Raw genomic sequence first — 17,832 nt, 5'->3', positions numbered from 1 at the left:
CCCCTCTTCAGGGACTGCTAAACGAAGCGATCACACTAGTCAAACGAACAAGGATTTGGGGGTTAAGATTGCCTAGTATGAGCACAGCCTAATTATTCTTCTGCATCCCACAAACATGAGTCTCTACCTGCACATCAAGTGTTGTCCCGTGGCGCGATGGGTCCCGCGATCGTGCAGGTCTGTACTCTGAAGATGCCTGTTGATGTTATGATCGAGGCTCTAAACTATGAGCATAACTTGTTTTTCTATAAAACACTATCAAATATTTTATATAAAAACGTTAATGACAAGTAGCTTGTTTTATATTTAATTTAATTACATTAATATTATATGTTAAGATTTACAATATTTTGTTTTTTTTTACTGATACTATGTAAAAGGAATACTGCTGTAAAAAAAAAACACTTTATTTGTTTAAAGTGTTTGCAAACCAAATGTTATTGCACTTTTGTCCATATAGCAGTACTTTTAAATGAAAAAAGTGCACAATACACTGCTTTTGAATGCATTATTATTTTGTGCATAACAATGCGATTAATTGTGATTAATCACAGACAATCATGCGATTAATCGCATGCCTTATATATATATAAGTGTTGTCTAACGATTAACTGTGATTAATCGAATCCAAAATCCAAGTTTGTGTACTGTGTATATTTATGTATAAATAATTACACACATATACAGTATATATTTTGAAAATATTTACATGTATATACATTTATATTCTTATATTTTATATTATGTATAAATATATTTTTCTTAAATATATATACATGCGTTTGTATCTACATATATGTGATAAATATACATGGTATACACACAGATATAATGTCAACAAAAACTTAGATTTTGAATGCGATTAATTGTTTGACAACCCCCCGGAGCCAATAATGACAATGATAATGACAGTATTGACAATATTTTAAAGTAAAACATGAATGATTATGCTTTCAGAGTGTGTATGGGTATTCAACTCCTTTCTGCAACATTCAAATGAACATCCCATAATATGGGTGTCACTATGAATCTGCATATTAGCCCAAGTCAAGCACATATACTCCAGTGACCTGCGCTCAATGTCACACACGCGCACACACACTCACATTGGACCCCTCTTTGTTCTGGGGCAGCATCTGTTTGGTCTGATAAAGGGATTAGGACATCCATTCCCCTGACCAGCCAATAGGGTTTTTCCACACTGAGAATAACAGTATGAGTTTGTGTGTGTATGTGCGAGAGACACCATCAGAAATAGAGAGGAAGACTAGAAGTGTGCTGTTGTTTTTGTCTCATGGTGTGTGTGTTCAAATCCAGACTGTGCCATTTTTCGCCTCAATGAGAGAAATGATGAAATCCTAATTACACGCTACAGACATCACCCCAAGCAAAGACTCGCTCATTCAAGCACTGCCCAACAAAGCACGCGCTTGCAACCCTTAGCCTTCACAACACAACTCCAGTACATCCCTCTCTCTATCCTTCCTCTTCATCGGCATGAAGAGAGTTGCTGCGCAGCTACAACATCAGAACAGCTGTGTGCAATTGGGAAAAAAAAAATTAAATGTCAACGAAAACGCACACACACACAAACTCCACCTTGTGCACGCTGATGAACATTGATGTGTAATAGAGTGGAGTGATTTGTCCGGTGTCGGTTCAGGGAATCATAGGAAGAGTTGCTGACACGACATATTATGCCCTTGTGATTTAATAGACTGATGACGGTGATGATGATGATGCTGATGACAACGCTCATGATGCTTATGGTGGTGATGTAAATGATGATCCAGTGCCATGGCAAAATGTTTCTGGATCAGATTGTTTTTAGTAAAAAATACTCTTTTGCTCTCTCTCTTCATCTACTTTGCTCCCTCTGTTCCTGTCGTTCTGCCATACTTTATCATTAACTGCAGCCACCCAGAGCAGCCAACCGGAAAATTTTCATCATGAAACACTAACTCATCTGCATATTACAGCCCCATTCGCTCACTCCATGTGCATAAATTAATACATGAATAACAATGAAAGACCCAGTGTCGCTCTCTGAACTGAATGCAACGTTCCTTCGGTAAAGTGTTGCGTTGTGAAATATCCTCACGCTTGAGTGTGCTCCAAGGTTGAATCCGTACACTTTCTGTGTGTGTGCTGTGATTAATTTGTCTGACCTCTAGTTTTACATCTTAATAAACCGCAGCGTATATGCGACAAAATGAGACAGGATATGCGCTGTTATTGTGATGTTAAATTACTGTACATTTTGTGCAGAACAATCTATTGTTGAATTTCTGAGAAGTGTAAAAGCTTTGCTGTTTGACTGACCAATTGCAGATAAGGGGAGAGTAGAGGTGCTTTACAACTTCATTCATTTAGAATTTCTGTTTGAAATAAAGTCACAAACTGATTTACCAACTTTTTAATAGACTACAAGAAAAATAAGTCATTATTATTTTATTTCAGAAATCATTATTTTTGTGGTATTATTATAATGGTTATAAAAGTTAAAATCTGTTGGACATGTAACTCTTCCATCTTCCTCTCAAAGAAGTGACATTAGATCATGCGAAGAGTAATAGGGTGAAATTATGAAAAGAAAGAAGCTGTGAATAATCGAATGAAACATTGTGATAAAAGAGGAAAGTCAAAGGAAGAAAGAGAGAGCGATTGAGAGAGTACACTGGAATGGCAGAAAAATGCAGCTGTGCAGACACACTCATGCAGAAAATTTCAGCCTTCAATAAATCTCACTCTCTCTTTCTCTCTCCCTCTCTCTCTTACACACACACACACACAGAGTCGCTATAATCCAATACCTCACGCTGCATTACAGGGGACCAGAGACAGACAGCATGAAAGACAGAGAAAGACAAACAGAGGAGCAGAATAAATATGCAAAACACAATTCAGAAACACACACAGATGAAGCACTGTACCAAAAAATACCAGCAAGTGTTCACTAAAGCAAACATTGGTATAAATGGCAATTCTGTAAACACACTTATAAGTGTGTCTAAGTGGCTAGCTAAAGGTCACAGTTATTAGCAACTTTTTTTCAGCTAATGTAGATACCAATATCGAGAGATCAGGCCATAAGGCCTTATATATGAAATTTATAATAAATACTTTAAATGCATTTTAAATTATGTAACTTCATATTTTTAAAGATTCAAATGTATCCATTTCATAGCATATATGAGCAATATCACACCAGTAGCAGTGCCTTAGGTAATCCCAGCATGCTGATACAGCGATATCTCAAGGCTACAAGTGTAATATTGTATTTATACAACAGTTCAAGGGCACAAGTGTGTAAACACAACAACAGAGGGTCTTTAAAAGGCCTATTTTTGTGCAGAACTACTTCCATTTGGCATTGATTCAAATATAAAGTTGACAGTTTAACAGCTGAGCCCAAGTCTCCGTAACTATTTCAGAAACATCAATTTAGAACTAGTAACGAAGGAACATTGAGCTTTTTCATTAAAAACATATTATATTACTGTATTAAAAGCTCACTGTATTATGTGTAGCAGAGTATTATGAGAGAGACTGATTGAGCGATTGTGACTACCTGCATTTGATACAGCATTCAGTCTTTAGCTTAATCTCATATTCACAATAAAACATTAATTTAAATGTCCAGTGAGGAAAGCGATATCTTTGTCGTACTATCCTTTCATGTTATAAGGGTGATTTCCACAGAAAATGCTCAGTGCATTTGTTAGCTGCTCCTTACAAGCTGTTCTAGAAAGCAAAAATAACCTCCTACTTTAAATCCTGTTTCAGTCTCTTTCAATATAAAAGTCTTTACTGCTGACCTACTCATAAAAACACTATCCTGCCACCATCTAATGGCAAAAAAATGTAACTGAAATCACCATTGCACACACACACACACACACAGAGAGAGAGAGAGAGAGAGAAAGAGAGACGGTTTCTCAATACTAAATAACATTTTTAAATACTATTATTTATATAAAATTGTATTTATTGAATAATAATATTTAATAAACAACAACAGCCATCATAAAAGTTGCTAGGTAATTCAGTCAAAATAACCAAGGCAGCACTCTGATATACACCATTAAAGTTATCTTTAAAAAAAAATGTGGTGAGGTTTTGCCCTCAGCCAAAACTGTTTGCTCTGGAACAAATAATAGATTAATTAGACTGCCCCATTTACCCAAAACAAATGATATCTCATGTTTAACCACTATAGAGACACTATCAGAGCCAGATGTAAATTCCAGAAGATCTGGTCGAGGTGAGGTGCTCTCGGCGGGTTTATGAACTGAAGCCCTGGAGCTCACATCTCCAAAAACGTTTTTTCACAGTTTTATTTTCAAAATGCATATCTGAAGCCTAAACAACCACATTCTTGCCTTAAAAACTCTTAATACTACATTCCGGGACATAAAAACAGTATTATTTATAAAACAAAATATGAAATAGCGAATAGCAATATCATAATTTAATTAGTAATTAACTGAAGTTCATGAGTTTTACTTAATTTTCACATTTCTGGCCAAATAATAGTCACTGGCCAGGATATACATCTATCATATATAGTCATAATGGTTAGCAGGATTGAGAAATTCTCAAAAAATTCTCCAGCTGTTTCTTAACCGCTGTTACTTAAGGTTGTGGCTGATACTCACAAATACACATCGGATCTATGTACCACTATTTTGTTGAGTGTGTATGTGTGTGTCCAGGGCAGCTTGAGAGAAGACTGCTAATCTCAGCACTCACATTACGTAGCATACCCATGATGCACCTGTCTGGGGATTGGTATGGTGGGGGTGTTGAGATAAGGGGAAGGACAGATAAGGATGAGTAAAATAGAGAACGAGAGAGAAGAGTTGGAAAATAAAGAGAAAAGGGTAGAGGGGGAAATATATTTTTAAAGAGAAATAGATGGGGTGAAGTAAAATGATATAGAGTGGACTGTTAACAAATGTGGACAAAACAGATGCTCAGAGAGATTTAAACAAACAGAGTTTTGTATAGGAATTGTTCATGTATGCAAAAAATCCCAAAACAGACTGATTATAATTATTCAAATGAAACAAAATAAAAGGTAGATATGATATCCCTGCAAGCACATATTCATCTTACCCTCCTCATGGCATGTGTGTGTGTGTGAGTGTGTGTGTGTGTGTGTGTGCAGTCATGCTGATTATGTGGGTTTGAGTACTGGGGCCTGGAGGAGTCAACAGAAGGTGAGCAGTGATAAGACTGTTACTTAGTGTGTTTGTGTGTGTGTGTGTGTGTGTGTTTGAGTGTCGGTGTAAATCAAGTTTCCAGGCTTTTGCCTTTCCCTACTGACATGAAAGTGAAACACACAACACACACACATACACACACAAATGCATTTAATCCTTCTAAAACTGATTTTTAGTTTTACCATAGGCAATATAGAATTTAGTTTTAACTGTTAAGTAGAATGACTTCTGAAATGAATAAAAAGTATAATACAGTGAGTTTTGGAATGCGTATAATTTAAAATACACTCATTGTATTGAGTTTATTAACATGTTCAATGTTGTTTTGAGTTAACTGAGTCAAATATCGCAACCCGCCGATCCACTACCCAGCCATTGAAGAATTGCTACCGAGGTGCAAGAACATTTTGGGGAAAATGTGTATAGATATGACACTATTTATTGTGCGTTAATGATTGTTCTAATTATTCATTTTTTTCATTGAATTTTCATTTTCATTAATTGATATGAGCAGCAATTTGATGATTTCACGTTAAATTAGTAAATAAAAGAATCGCTGTGATCTGTCATATACTAGGAGTTTTACGGAGCGCAGTTGATTCATACGGACCGATTCGGCATGCATGTGATTCGCCAATTAATTTGCCAATTTACACATTCAAGCAATTTAAATCACAACGAAAGAGAAGTCACAACTTTATTGGATCTGTGACTCAAAAACCACAATATGATGCGGTAAACCACTATATATATATATATATATATATATATATATATATATATATATATATATATATATATATATATATATATATATATATATATATATATATATATATGTATATATATTAGTGCTAGTCAATGATAATTTTTTAAAATCACAATTAATTGCAATGTTATAAACAAAACTGATTCAATACTTTTGCATTCAAAAGTAGTGTATTGTGCACTTTTTTTTTTTAAGTACTGCTATCCAAACAAAATTGCCATAACATTTGGTTCGTAAACACTTTAAACAAATAAAGAGCTGTTTTACAGCAGTATTCCTTTTACATAGTAGCAGTTAAAATATTTTTTTGTAAATCTTAACTTATAACATTAATGTAATTAAATTAAATTAAATATAAAACAAGCTATTTGCCACTGCCAGGACATTTATTGAAAATATTTTAAAATGTGTTATAGAAAAACAAGTTATCCTTGGAGTCCAGAGCCGCGATGGGTCTATCTGATCATGCAGCAGATAGAATAATTAGGATTTGCTAGGCGAACTTAACCCCCAAAGCCTGGTTCAATTAATGCGTTAACACGATAATAAGGCGTTTACTTGCCCAGCCCTAATATATATATATATATTAGGGATGTAACGATACGCGTATTCGTATTGAATCGTTTCGGTACGAGGCTTTCGGTTCGGTACGCGGTACGCATTATGTATACCGAACGGTTCGTTGGACTATTTAATTATATTTGAAAAAAAAAAAGAGAAATATAATGATATGCCTTCAACAAGGTAGCCCAGTAACCCAAACAATGTAACAGGCAACGCCCCTGACACTCCTGAGGAAGAAAAAAAACACCAACTTATAGTTATATGTTTATGTTAGGCTACTCAGTCAGGCGCTCGCTCACTCAGCACGCGCTGAAGGCTCGTTGCAAAATAGCTAATGCGTTTAACAGACCAGAAATAGAAGATCCTCCAATAACCAACAGGTCTGGTGTTTGGGTGCACTTTGGATTCCCTTTAAGCTATAATGGTGATGGCAAGAGAGTGGTGGATAAAAAAACAACGGTATGTCGCATCTGCTACACCAGCGGGAATACAAAAAAAAAAAACAACAACAGCGGGAATACTTGAAACATGTCAACTCATTTACGCCGACATCACCTTATTGTGTCAGCATCTGGGAAAAGACGAAAAAAAGGAGAAACATACACGCAACAAACTATCCCCGCAGCATTTAGACACTGGTACACCATTAAAGCTTACAGGGAATCCAAAGTGCACCCAAACACCAGACCTGTTGGTTATTGGAGGATCTTCTATTTCTGGTCTGTTAAATTCATTAGACATTTTGCAACGAGCATTCAGCGCGTGCTGAGTGAGCGAGCGCCTTAGGGGCCGTTCACATATCGTGCCTAAAAACGCGTGGAAAACGCTAGCCGCGCCGCTTTGTCCTCCTTTCCAAAGCGCTCGGGCAGAAGCGCTCATGAGGCGTCTGTCTTTGCTAAGCAACAATGACGTGCTCTCTCCATGAGACGCGGAAATTTCAGCAAAGGATAAATGGATTTGCAGCTCTAAAAATCGCTTGCAGTAGCTCTGCTACTAAATTTATTTCAAAATTGCAATCCATATACAACTATGATCAGCTGATCCTTCATCTTGGCTGAGCTCTCAACCTTGTTACGGGAAAGGATGAAGCTGATTGGTTAGTTCTTGTCACATGACCCGCGGTGCGCTTGTGGCATTCTGAAAAGTTGAGATGTTTTTAAATTTTGCTGTATCTAAAACGTACCGAACCAAACCGAACCGTGACATCAGTGTATCGTATCGAACCGAACCGTGAATTTTGTGAACCGTTGCACCCCTAATTATGCGATTTTCCTGTCTTTTTTCCATGCCCCACTAAAACAGCTCATTCTAACATGTCTACATCACTGTGTAGGAAGATTTGAACAACACAGCACAAATGTTCACACAAAGAAAGAAGGCGTAACTTTTATTCTTGCTGTAATATTGTTGCTGCTGCAATCATGTTGAGGAGATTCTTTGCGTTTTGTTGTGAAAGTGAAACTACTTTGTTTTGGTCTTCCAAAAGAGGACAAAACTAAAAATCCGAGGTTAAGTTGTGTTTCAACACCATTCTAGAACAGGCCAACCCAAATATTCAGAGGTTTGCTGCACATTTTATGGAGGATGTGGACGGTTTCCTGAAACTGGAAAAGTAGCCTTCAATGCGGTCTACACACAAAGTGTGTTTCTATAAGTTGAGGCAGTTCCAATTTTGTAAGGATAGTCTGGCACTTGTGACTCACAGCCTGTAAGTTTATTTTCATTTTAAAAGAATTTGCCAATAGCGTATTCAAACATGAGTTTTGAGCAGTGTAGAGCAGTGCTTGTTGTTCGTCGTTTCTCCGATCACAAATGTAGACATGGTTTTATGTTTAAGCGGCATGATGCAACACAATGCGTAAAAACACAGAATAAGACATTATAATTAGTAATTATGTCCCCATGGGATGTAACAAATGCCTCGTTTGTAATGGGTTTTATTGGATTTGTCTTTTTGTATTTCCGCCATCGTATTTCATGCATATCAATGCACTAGATAGCTGGCCAATCAAAGCATACCTCACTTTTCAGAGCGATGAGCTTTGTAAAAAATCAATGCAATTCAGAAAGGAGGAGCATAGAGGAGCAACAATAATGTACAGTATGTGGAAAAAAAATTATTTTCTTAACTTTAAACCACATAAACACATTTCAATACACCAAATGTTTAGCAACATCATATAACCCCTTTAAGTAATAAGTAATTACTAATTGACTGTTAAAAAAGGATGTTTTATAGTATGTACAGTATGTGTGTATAGTATAAATGAAATTCATACATCCAACATGTAGGATTTGGCAGCAAAGCAATGCAACTAATGCTGGTAGGTCACATGACATTGACAACTCACCTGTAATAGTAGGGAATCTGGGTACTTTCATCTGCAGTTTTATGAATACTGTAAATTTGGACATGCTCTTTTTTGCATACTAAACTGTAGGCTGGTATGCATATTTGGATACAGCTCAGATGTTAAAAAGTGAATCGCTGAATCATTCACTCAAATGATTTGTTTAATAATGCATTGCCTTTCATTAGAAAATATGTGAATATTTTTTAATGCATTTAAATATATTTAAAAAATAATAATTTGTGTTTATAGCATTTTTTTTATATGTATTTATTTATCATGGTCAACCATTTACATTACTCTCAAAAATGGCTATTATCCAAAACGACTATGCATTTTCTTTCTTTTTGCTCATTTCTCTCACAAAATTAAGGAACTGTAGCTAATGATGCAGCATCACTGGCTACTTAACTGTGCTGTATAGTGCCGTCGACTCAAAATGAGAAAGACGTATGCAGTACTGAAGGAGTCAGTCACACTTTTGTATATGTGAGGATGTGTATGCAAGCAGATTTGTTATGTGTGTGTAGCTTCAGTTAGGCTTCAGGCTTTGGTGTATGCTCATAAGAAAGGTTGTCCAGTCTGATTTGACTTCTATTATGCTGTCGAACATTAGCATAATGGCTAATCAATGAGCCTTTATGTCTTAGCGCTCGAATGCAAACACGCACACTCACACATTTCAGAAGTCCCCCGTAAAGGACATATAGCTTCACCATGTAGAATCATGCTAAGACCATGACACGCTTGCACACAAAAACTGAATAAAATCTAGCTGGCTCCGAGACCGTGAGTGCCTGTACCCCGTTGCTGAAGGGGGCGTCGCCACGTCGAGCATTTCCATGGTGAACATGTTCGGTTGCTATGTAATTATGGTCTATTTGTATGAGAGCCTGCACCTGAAGTGGGTCTGACTGCTGCTCATATGATTGGCCATGCATGCGTGTGTCTTTATGTGTAAGAATCAACAGCATGGAAGTTAGCTTTAATTTCACATTTGCATTACAAGAGAAGGGAAATTATGTTTGCAGGCCTGGGTTTCGAGTGTGTGACATTTGCATGTACTCGCTGTCCATGCAGGTTTATTCAGAGCTTTGTTTTTGTGTGAAAGGACAAACGTGTTACTGGATTATTCTACTGTTGTTCAAATAATTTGACAAATTCCACGTCTAATCACTTGATTCTGTCATACTCCGCCCATTTCTGGTGAAATAACGCTGCACGACTCAAAGCTGCCTCCAGCTGCCTCACTTTCTCTCGCAATTACCTCCAGACCGACATCTAGACTTACAGCCCCGTCTTTACCACTCTAACTACAACAATCAGCGTCTCACGGGCCTCTCACATGCTCCTTCCTGACCTATCAGCTGGGCTTTAAAGCCGCATCACCATGGAAACATAAAAGCGAGTCAAAATCACATATTAACTGCAGATGGACACAATGAGGTCTAAGGGTATGAATTACATGAAGATGCCTGTCAGACCCCCGGCTGACAACATGACGGTGGTTAATTATGTTTTTAAAGCTGTTTGCATGTTATATAAATATTAATTTGTCAATAACATCAAGTCGATATGTCCTGTGGCACTGGCAAATATTCAGATTTGGGTAGAAATGGTTTCTACACATTTAATACTGATATCAGGGAAAAAAATACTAGGTGACCAAAAATCAACACACAGCATTTATTAAATAGTGTGTGTTAAATTATTAGACATAAATGAATAGCACATGATTTAGCCAAGTTGAACATGTCCCTGGATAAATAATTATAATAGTAACACTGCTATCACAATCATAGGGGAAACCCTAATCCAACCTGTGCCCCTAACTTAATGGTAAAAATATATATAAAAAAATCTAATTAAATATAAATTAACATATAAATGTAATAAAATAACTTACAAATAAATAAAATAAAATGTATTTGACTGACAGCCATGGTTTTAAACATTTTCTTCAGGTTTATTATTATTATTATTATTATTATTATTATTATTTTTTTTTTTTTATTTAACTAGGGGAAATCATATTGAGACGATAGTCTCTTTTTCAAATGGTCCCTGGCCAAGAAAGGCAGTACTAAAAATGTAAAAAGTAAAAAAAATTTAAAAAAAAAAAAAAAAAAAAAAAAAAAATAATATAGATTTAACAGTGCACTAAAAGTAGCTAGAAAATCAGTTTCAGCTTAATAGAAACTAAATATTTTACATGTAACATTTTCCACAGTATAAATGTGGTCTTAATACGTTTAATGTGATTTAATTATTATTTTTGGGGTCAGTGGGATCAAAAAGTTCCCCTGCTCAAACCAACCCTTGAAATCAGAGGGAAATGATTGGCTGATAAAAATGTTGCCGCCCCAGCCCCAGCTCTACATCTAAACTTACACCTAAAATCTGATTGGTTAATAGGAATGCTGTCCTGCTTGGGTAAATCATGTTAAGCAACATGCACAGGAATATACAGTACACACAGTGTGATTCGCCATAATAAATCCTGTTCCCAGATCATGTATTGGTCCTGGAACCACTTTCTAGAAACAAATCAGTAGCTTAAAACTATTCCCTAAATCAGAGGTCACTGATTTGTTGCCAGATAAGCACTTCCAGGATGTTGATCCAGGAACATGCCCTAGTTGGCTGGATCATCAGGTTAAGCATGAAGCTCCAGTTTTTGAGCTTCAGTTATGACAGGAACACCAGAGAAAGACACACATATCATACCTGTGTTGCTGTTGTTTATGTGTTTGAGTCTTTTCTGGTGTGTTTTGCCATTGTAGTGTATCTGTGCTTGTGCTGCGGAGTTCAGCTGAATGTTGCACACTTCACAGAGTGTGTACGACCTGTGTTTGCGCTCCCGCTTCGGACGAGAGTTTATGGGTGGGGCGTCCTGTCTTGTGAACTCCACCCCTTCAGAGGACACACCCTCATGCCCGGTCAGCGACCCATCTTCAACAGGACTCAATGGACGCTTCATTCCTAAAGAGAGAAGAAAAGTTATTTCATTAATTTCATCTCAAATAATTTCTTAATATTATACTAATTCATACTAATTGCATTTTGAACAACTGATTTGTCACATCGAAGCAGCAGTATTATAAATGGTAAAAAAAAGAAATATGTACATGCACACACACACACAAACACACACACATACTATCTAAACTTTTGTGTTGGTAAGCCATTTTAATGTTTTAAAGTTCACTAATGTTGCATTTAATTAAGAGAACAGTAAAACAGTAATTGACAGTAATACTAGAATTAAAAGATATTTTAAAATGTAATTTATTTCTGTGATGCAATGCTGAATTTTCAACATCACTACTCCAGTCTTCAGTGTCACATGATCCTTCAGAAGTTATGCTGAGAATTTGCTTTTTGTCCCAGGATTCTTTGATGAACAATCCTTGAAGTATGAAAATATTAATTTCTTTCAAGCAAAAACTTACTGACCCTAAACTTTTGAACTGCAGTGTTTTTCTGATATTGATTTTCTGACGATCTCTGGGGATTTCAGCAGTGCTCCTGACCGCCACTAGGGGGAGATCTTCATCAACAATGCCCAGAACTGATGGAATTTTTAAAAGTTACAGTCATATGCTATACATGAAACATTTAAACTTTATCTGCTTCTTAAAGACAATAATAATAATAAAAATCTTTGCATGTATCTCACATAAATATATATAGTACATCCCATAATCTCTGGACTGTTCTATTAAACACACACCTCCCATGGACAAGCATATACTAGAGCATTTTACACACACACACAGGCCCCATTGATTCTCTAAACACCACTCCCTGACCACAGAGCACAAACACACATCTGTCTCTGCTGCCCAAACATACTGTAAACCCACCACACCTAACTCACAGCACTCCTACTATGATTGGTTAAACATAGCAACTAAAATAAAATGTGAAAATAAGTACCTCAATTAAAACACTCTTCCATTAACATCTGTTCAGATTAAGAAGCAATGATTCTGTAAGGATTTTGATTTAAAACAGTAATCAGTCAGTTTTGCTATATGAAGATATTCCTCAGAAACTGCCATTCCATTAATGACTATACACACGTGTGTGTGTGTGTGCCTGTATACATACATATACATACACAAACACACAAACACACACTATATACATACATAGTGTGTTTCTAAAAATAAAATGCCTTATTTTCAGGAGGAAAGAAAATGTTCAAATGGAAGAAGCTCAAAACTAGAGGGCCATCCAGAGCTGCAGGACAAAATATTTGTTGATGAGCTGCTGTCGCTGCTGGTCATGTTGACATCATCGAACAGTTGAGATTCATTGGGCTCCTATTTGTCGTAGTTAAAGATCTGGAACGATCCCAGAGGTCACCCTGTCGTCTGGACACACAGCTGAAGGAGTGGCAGTGGATCAAGGAGAGGGCTGTTAGCGATGTTAGCGATCTTCTGTGCTGTGCTGCGCGTGTCTTGTTTCATGTCTTCTATCCACGTCTCCCCATGAGACCACATCAATCAGAGCACGGATATCCTGCTGAAAGTCACTCAAATATACTGTAGGTACATGTGTGTATTTCTGTCACTCTTGCTCACACACACACACAAACAAACAAATGCACAAACAGCAGGGCAGATTGTCAAGCGCTCCAAAAATACTCTACTGAAACGAGACATGATGTGGCACAAATTTGAATTGGGCCTGTTTTGTTCCTCTCTTCCCCCCTCAACTCTTCATAAAAAAAAAAAACATTTTTTCTAAATCAGCCAGAGACAAACTCACAAATACAATTTACCAAAGACCTATAAATTATACAGAAAAACACAAAGAATTCTGTCTTATTATTTTTTTACTTTTCCTGATCCCACTTGTCATTCCAAACTCTGAAAGGTTCTTCTGACTTCAGCACTTTCATTCCAGCCAAACTGAAGATAAGTGGTCATAAGTGGTGAAAGTGAAGACAAAATCAGCTCCAGAGTGCCACAGTAACATTTACTATCAGACACAATAAAGACATGTCAATGGAAATACAACATCTGCCAACAGTTTGAAACTCAATCTGGCAAATGGAAGCTACAGCAGTTGTGTGCGTGACATTAGTAGCCACTGGAGTTGTGTGCTCAGATGAATCTATAATTGGCTGGCTGGCTTCTGGAGTGAGGAGTCTTCTGGTGTTTTTGCACTAAAGTGATGCTCTGTCTGGTGTGGAACATGATGAGTTGTGTGAACGACTGACCGGATCCTCTGAGAGCCGCTGGCATCACCAGTGGAGATGGGTGTGTTTGATCAGGCCATGCTGTGTGTGTGTGTTTGTGAGGGGACATGTGTGCGTTCAACTCAGTTGGGATGAGAAGAAATGTGCTGTTTTATAGCTTTGCAACATCTGCCGTGTGTTTAATGCCTTCAGTTTAAACCATTTTAAATGACTTTCTGCATGATATTTGTGGTGTTTTTGAATTATTGTGCTTAGTCTTTGAATTATCTTTATTAGGGTGACTTTTGGAGAATTTTCCGATATTATCGATTGATTAGAATTGAATGTTTTACCAGATTTTATTCTTTATGAATCGAGAAATCACAATAGAATTAGACACTTTGACAATATGCCAATGATAACAGTAAAGAGAAAAGAATGAACCGCTTGCCAGGGCACATGATTAACTGCTGTGTGACGTTCTCTATGAAGGACAATAAGTAGAATATATCCTTATAGGTGCCATTGATAGGTGCCAATGATATCTTATACTATAATATCATTATAGGTGCCATTCACACAGAATGCACATTTGTGTTGTCAAAGATGCAACGCAGGCAGTGGAATAGGAAAAAAATACAAGATGATGGGAGTTGAACTTCTTTTAAACTAGAGAGCCACATTTTTAGAATGCAGTTTCAGTCAAAGACGTCCATGTTTACATAGAGAAACAATGGAAAATAGCAGAATCAAATAAAAAACCCTGTAGAGAACTACTACGGTATGCCTGATATTTCATGTTTGCATCATGGTGACAGGCTGAAACCTGCTGTTCATTGTTTTTATAGAACATTTATAATTAATAATAGTCTACTGGTGTTATACCTTTCATTTTGAATTTGAATTATCTTGACTTAGCTTATTGCACTTAAACTGTCAAATAAACACAAGTTCATGTTAAAAACATACATGAGTTAGAAAATTGTTATGTCTGTGAAGGTAAACAGCATGGAAAGACATCACATATTTATATTAGATCTGTGTGGCAGCAGCGTAATTATACAGTAAATAAATCAATAAATCGACTGCTCTTTTGTCTCCTCTGAGACTGAGACTCTAAATGGTGTTCTGTGCTCATCAGTGCAGCCAAAGACAGAACAGTTAGTATGAATTTCTTGAACTTTTGCCATGACGTTAGAACTGGTACATTGTTGTTGCTTGTGAAAACACAGTGACGGTGCTGTGAGTGGAAACATGAAGATTAAGGAGTGGAAATATTATAATAAGATCCCCTTCCTTCATCACCAAAGTCAAGTTGCATGAGCAGCCAATGAGCTGCTGATCAGTATTCAAATACTTGATCAGCGCTTGCCCTCCACCTTCCCCAACTCCACCTTTCTGCTGCCGTTTAATTTATTGTAAGCTATATATGCGGGGTTTTTTTTTCATTTATGTTATACAGGTGCATATTAATAAATTATAATGTCGTGGAAAAGTTCATTTATTTTCAATTCAATTCAATTAAAAAAGTTTTTGGTTCTTTTAATTGTGATGATTTTGGCTCACATTTAACAAAAACCCACCAATTCACTAACTCAACAAATTAGAATACTTTATAAGACCCAAAAAAAAGATATTTTTAGTGAATTGTTGGCCTTCTGGAAAGTATGTTTATTTACTGTACATGTACTCAATACTTGGTCGGGGCTCCTTTTGCTTTAATTCGGCGTGGCATGGAGTTGATCAGTTTGTGGCACTGCTGAGGTGGTCTGGAAGTCCAGCTTTCTTTGACAGTGGCCTTCAGCTCATCTGCATTTTTTAGTCTGTTTTCATTTTCCTCTTGACAATACCTCATAGATTCTTTCTGGGGTTCAGGTCTGGTGAGTTTGCTGGCCAGTTAAGCGCACCAACACCATGGTAATTTAAACAACTTTTGGTGCTTTTGGCAGTGTGGGCAGGTGCCAAATCCTGCTGGAAAATGAAATCAGCATCTTCAAAAAGCTGGTCAGCAGAAGGAAGCATAAAGTGCTCCAAGGGTTCTTGGTAAACGGGTGCAGTGACTTTGGTTTTCAAAAAACACAACAGACCAACACCAGCAGACGACATTGCACCCCAAATCATCACAGACTGTGGAAATTTAACACTGGACTTCAAGCAACCTGATCTATGAGCTTCTCCACCCTTCCTCCAGACCCTAGGACCTTGGTTTCCAAATGAAATACAAAACTTGTTCTTGTCTGAAAAAAGGACTTTGGACCACTGCCTGGGCAACAGTTCAGTTTTTCTTCTCCTTCGCCCAGGTAAAACGCCTCTGACGTTGTCTGTGTTTCAGCAAATTCCTCGACACGTCTGTGTGTGGTGCCTCTTGATGCCTTGACCCCAGCCTCAGTCCATTCCTTGTGAAGTTCACTCAAATTCTTGAATCGATTTTGCTTGAAATTCCTCATAAGGCCGCAGTTCTATCTGTTGGTTGTGCATCTTTTTCTTCCACACTTTTTCGTTCCACTCAACTTTCTGTCAACATGCTTGGATACAGCACTCTGTGATCAGCTTCTTTGGCAATGAATGTTTGTGACAACTGTCAGATCAGCTGTCTTCCCCATGATTGTGTAGCCTACTGAACCAAACTGAGAGACCATTTTGAAGGCTCAGGAAACTTTTGCAGGTGTTTAGAGTTGATTAGCTGTTTGGCATGTCACCATATTGTAATTTGTTGAGATTTTTGTTAAATGTGAGCCAAAATCATCACAATTAAAAGAACCAAAGACTTAAACTACTTCAGTCTATGTGCATTGAATAAAAATAAAATAATTAAGAGTAGCATACATTTTTCGGGTTAAAAATATATATATATTTTTAATACATAAGTAAAAAAAAAAGATCAAGTTGTTTGAGCTGTATGTATTTTAAATAAATTAAAAAAAGATGTCATGTCACTGACCTATATGCAATAATTTCAAATGAATTCCAGTTACATTTTTAAACTGAAATACAGCCCAAGTTAATAGATAAAAGAGCAAGCTTGATGCAGTGAGACATTCAGTTCTGATTATGCTAACAGATGCTGTATAGATTATGGAGGTTTGTGAAGATCACAATCTGTCCAGGTCTCCTTTCTCTGAGCTTTACAACACCACAGAACATCATTATAAATTCAGAATTATGCAGGTGAAGTCAAATCACAGCGGAAAGCAAACTCACACCGAAGGAGACGGCCGGCTGATAGTATATATTAGCATAACTAAACATCAACCTGAACAGCCTCTCTTTTCTCTCTCTTTTGCTCTCTCATTGACATCGACTTTGCTTACAGTGCCATATTTTCCATGGGGGAAGAGATTGGGCTGTGCTTCACATGTCTCTGTGATAAGTGAGCATCCGCGAGATCAGAGAGAGGATGCCTGGGGGACTGCTGAATTAAATGTGAGCATTATAAACTACAGATCATTGGGGAAAATGATCCAGAAAACCAACAGAGAAGTCAATCAACCTGCAAGAAATGACATTCAGAAGTAAACTAGGATAGAAAAACGGTTATTCATCTCAAGAGAATGCAGTAGAAGGCACAGTGCTAATGAACTGGCATCAGTGGAACCTCGTTTTACTGATATTGAATCTCAGACAAATCTTAAAACCTACAGAGCAGGAATAAGAGTTTCTGTGGAAATCAGTGCCACTAGGCATCATACTCAGCCATACTATAACCACTTAAGTCACTTCGCACCAAGGGTAAAA

General features: G+C 37.0%; 1 protein-coding gene across 3 annotated transcripts in view; it reads right to left on the bottom strand.

The window, feature by feature from the left end:
• LOC113046934 (zinc finger protein 385D-like) overlaps positions 1 to 17,832 on the bottom strand; it is a 93,342-nt gene that overhangs the window by 49,512 nt on the left and 25,998 nt on the right. For all 3 annotated transcript variants that reach the window (XM_026208088.1, XM_026208086.1, XM_026208087.1), the window contains exon 2: positions 11,637 to 11,891. In XM_026208088.1, coding sequence (XP_026063873.1) covers positions 11,637 to 11,891 — 255 coding nt within the window. The remainder of the gene's footprint in view (positions 1 to 11,636; positions 11,892 to 17,832) is intronic.

This window comes from Carassius auratus, chromosome 28, assembly GCF_003368295.1.
Source record: "Carassius auratus strain Wakin chromosome 28, ASM336829v1, whole genome shotgun sequence".
NCBI lineage: Eukaryota > Metazoa > Chordata > Actinopteri > Cypriniformes > Cyprinidae > Carassius > Carassius auratus.
The sequence above is the reverse complement of the archived record's forward strand: the minus strand, read 5'-3'. Positions and strand labels throughout refer to the sequence as shown.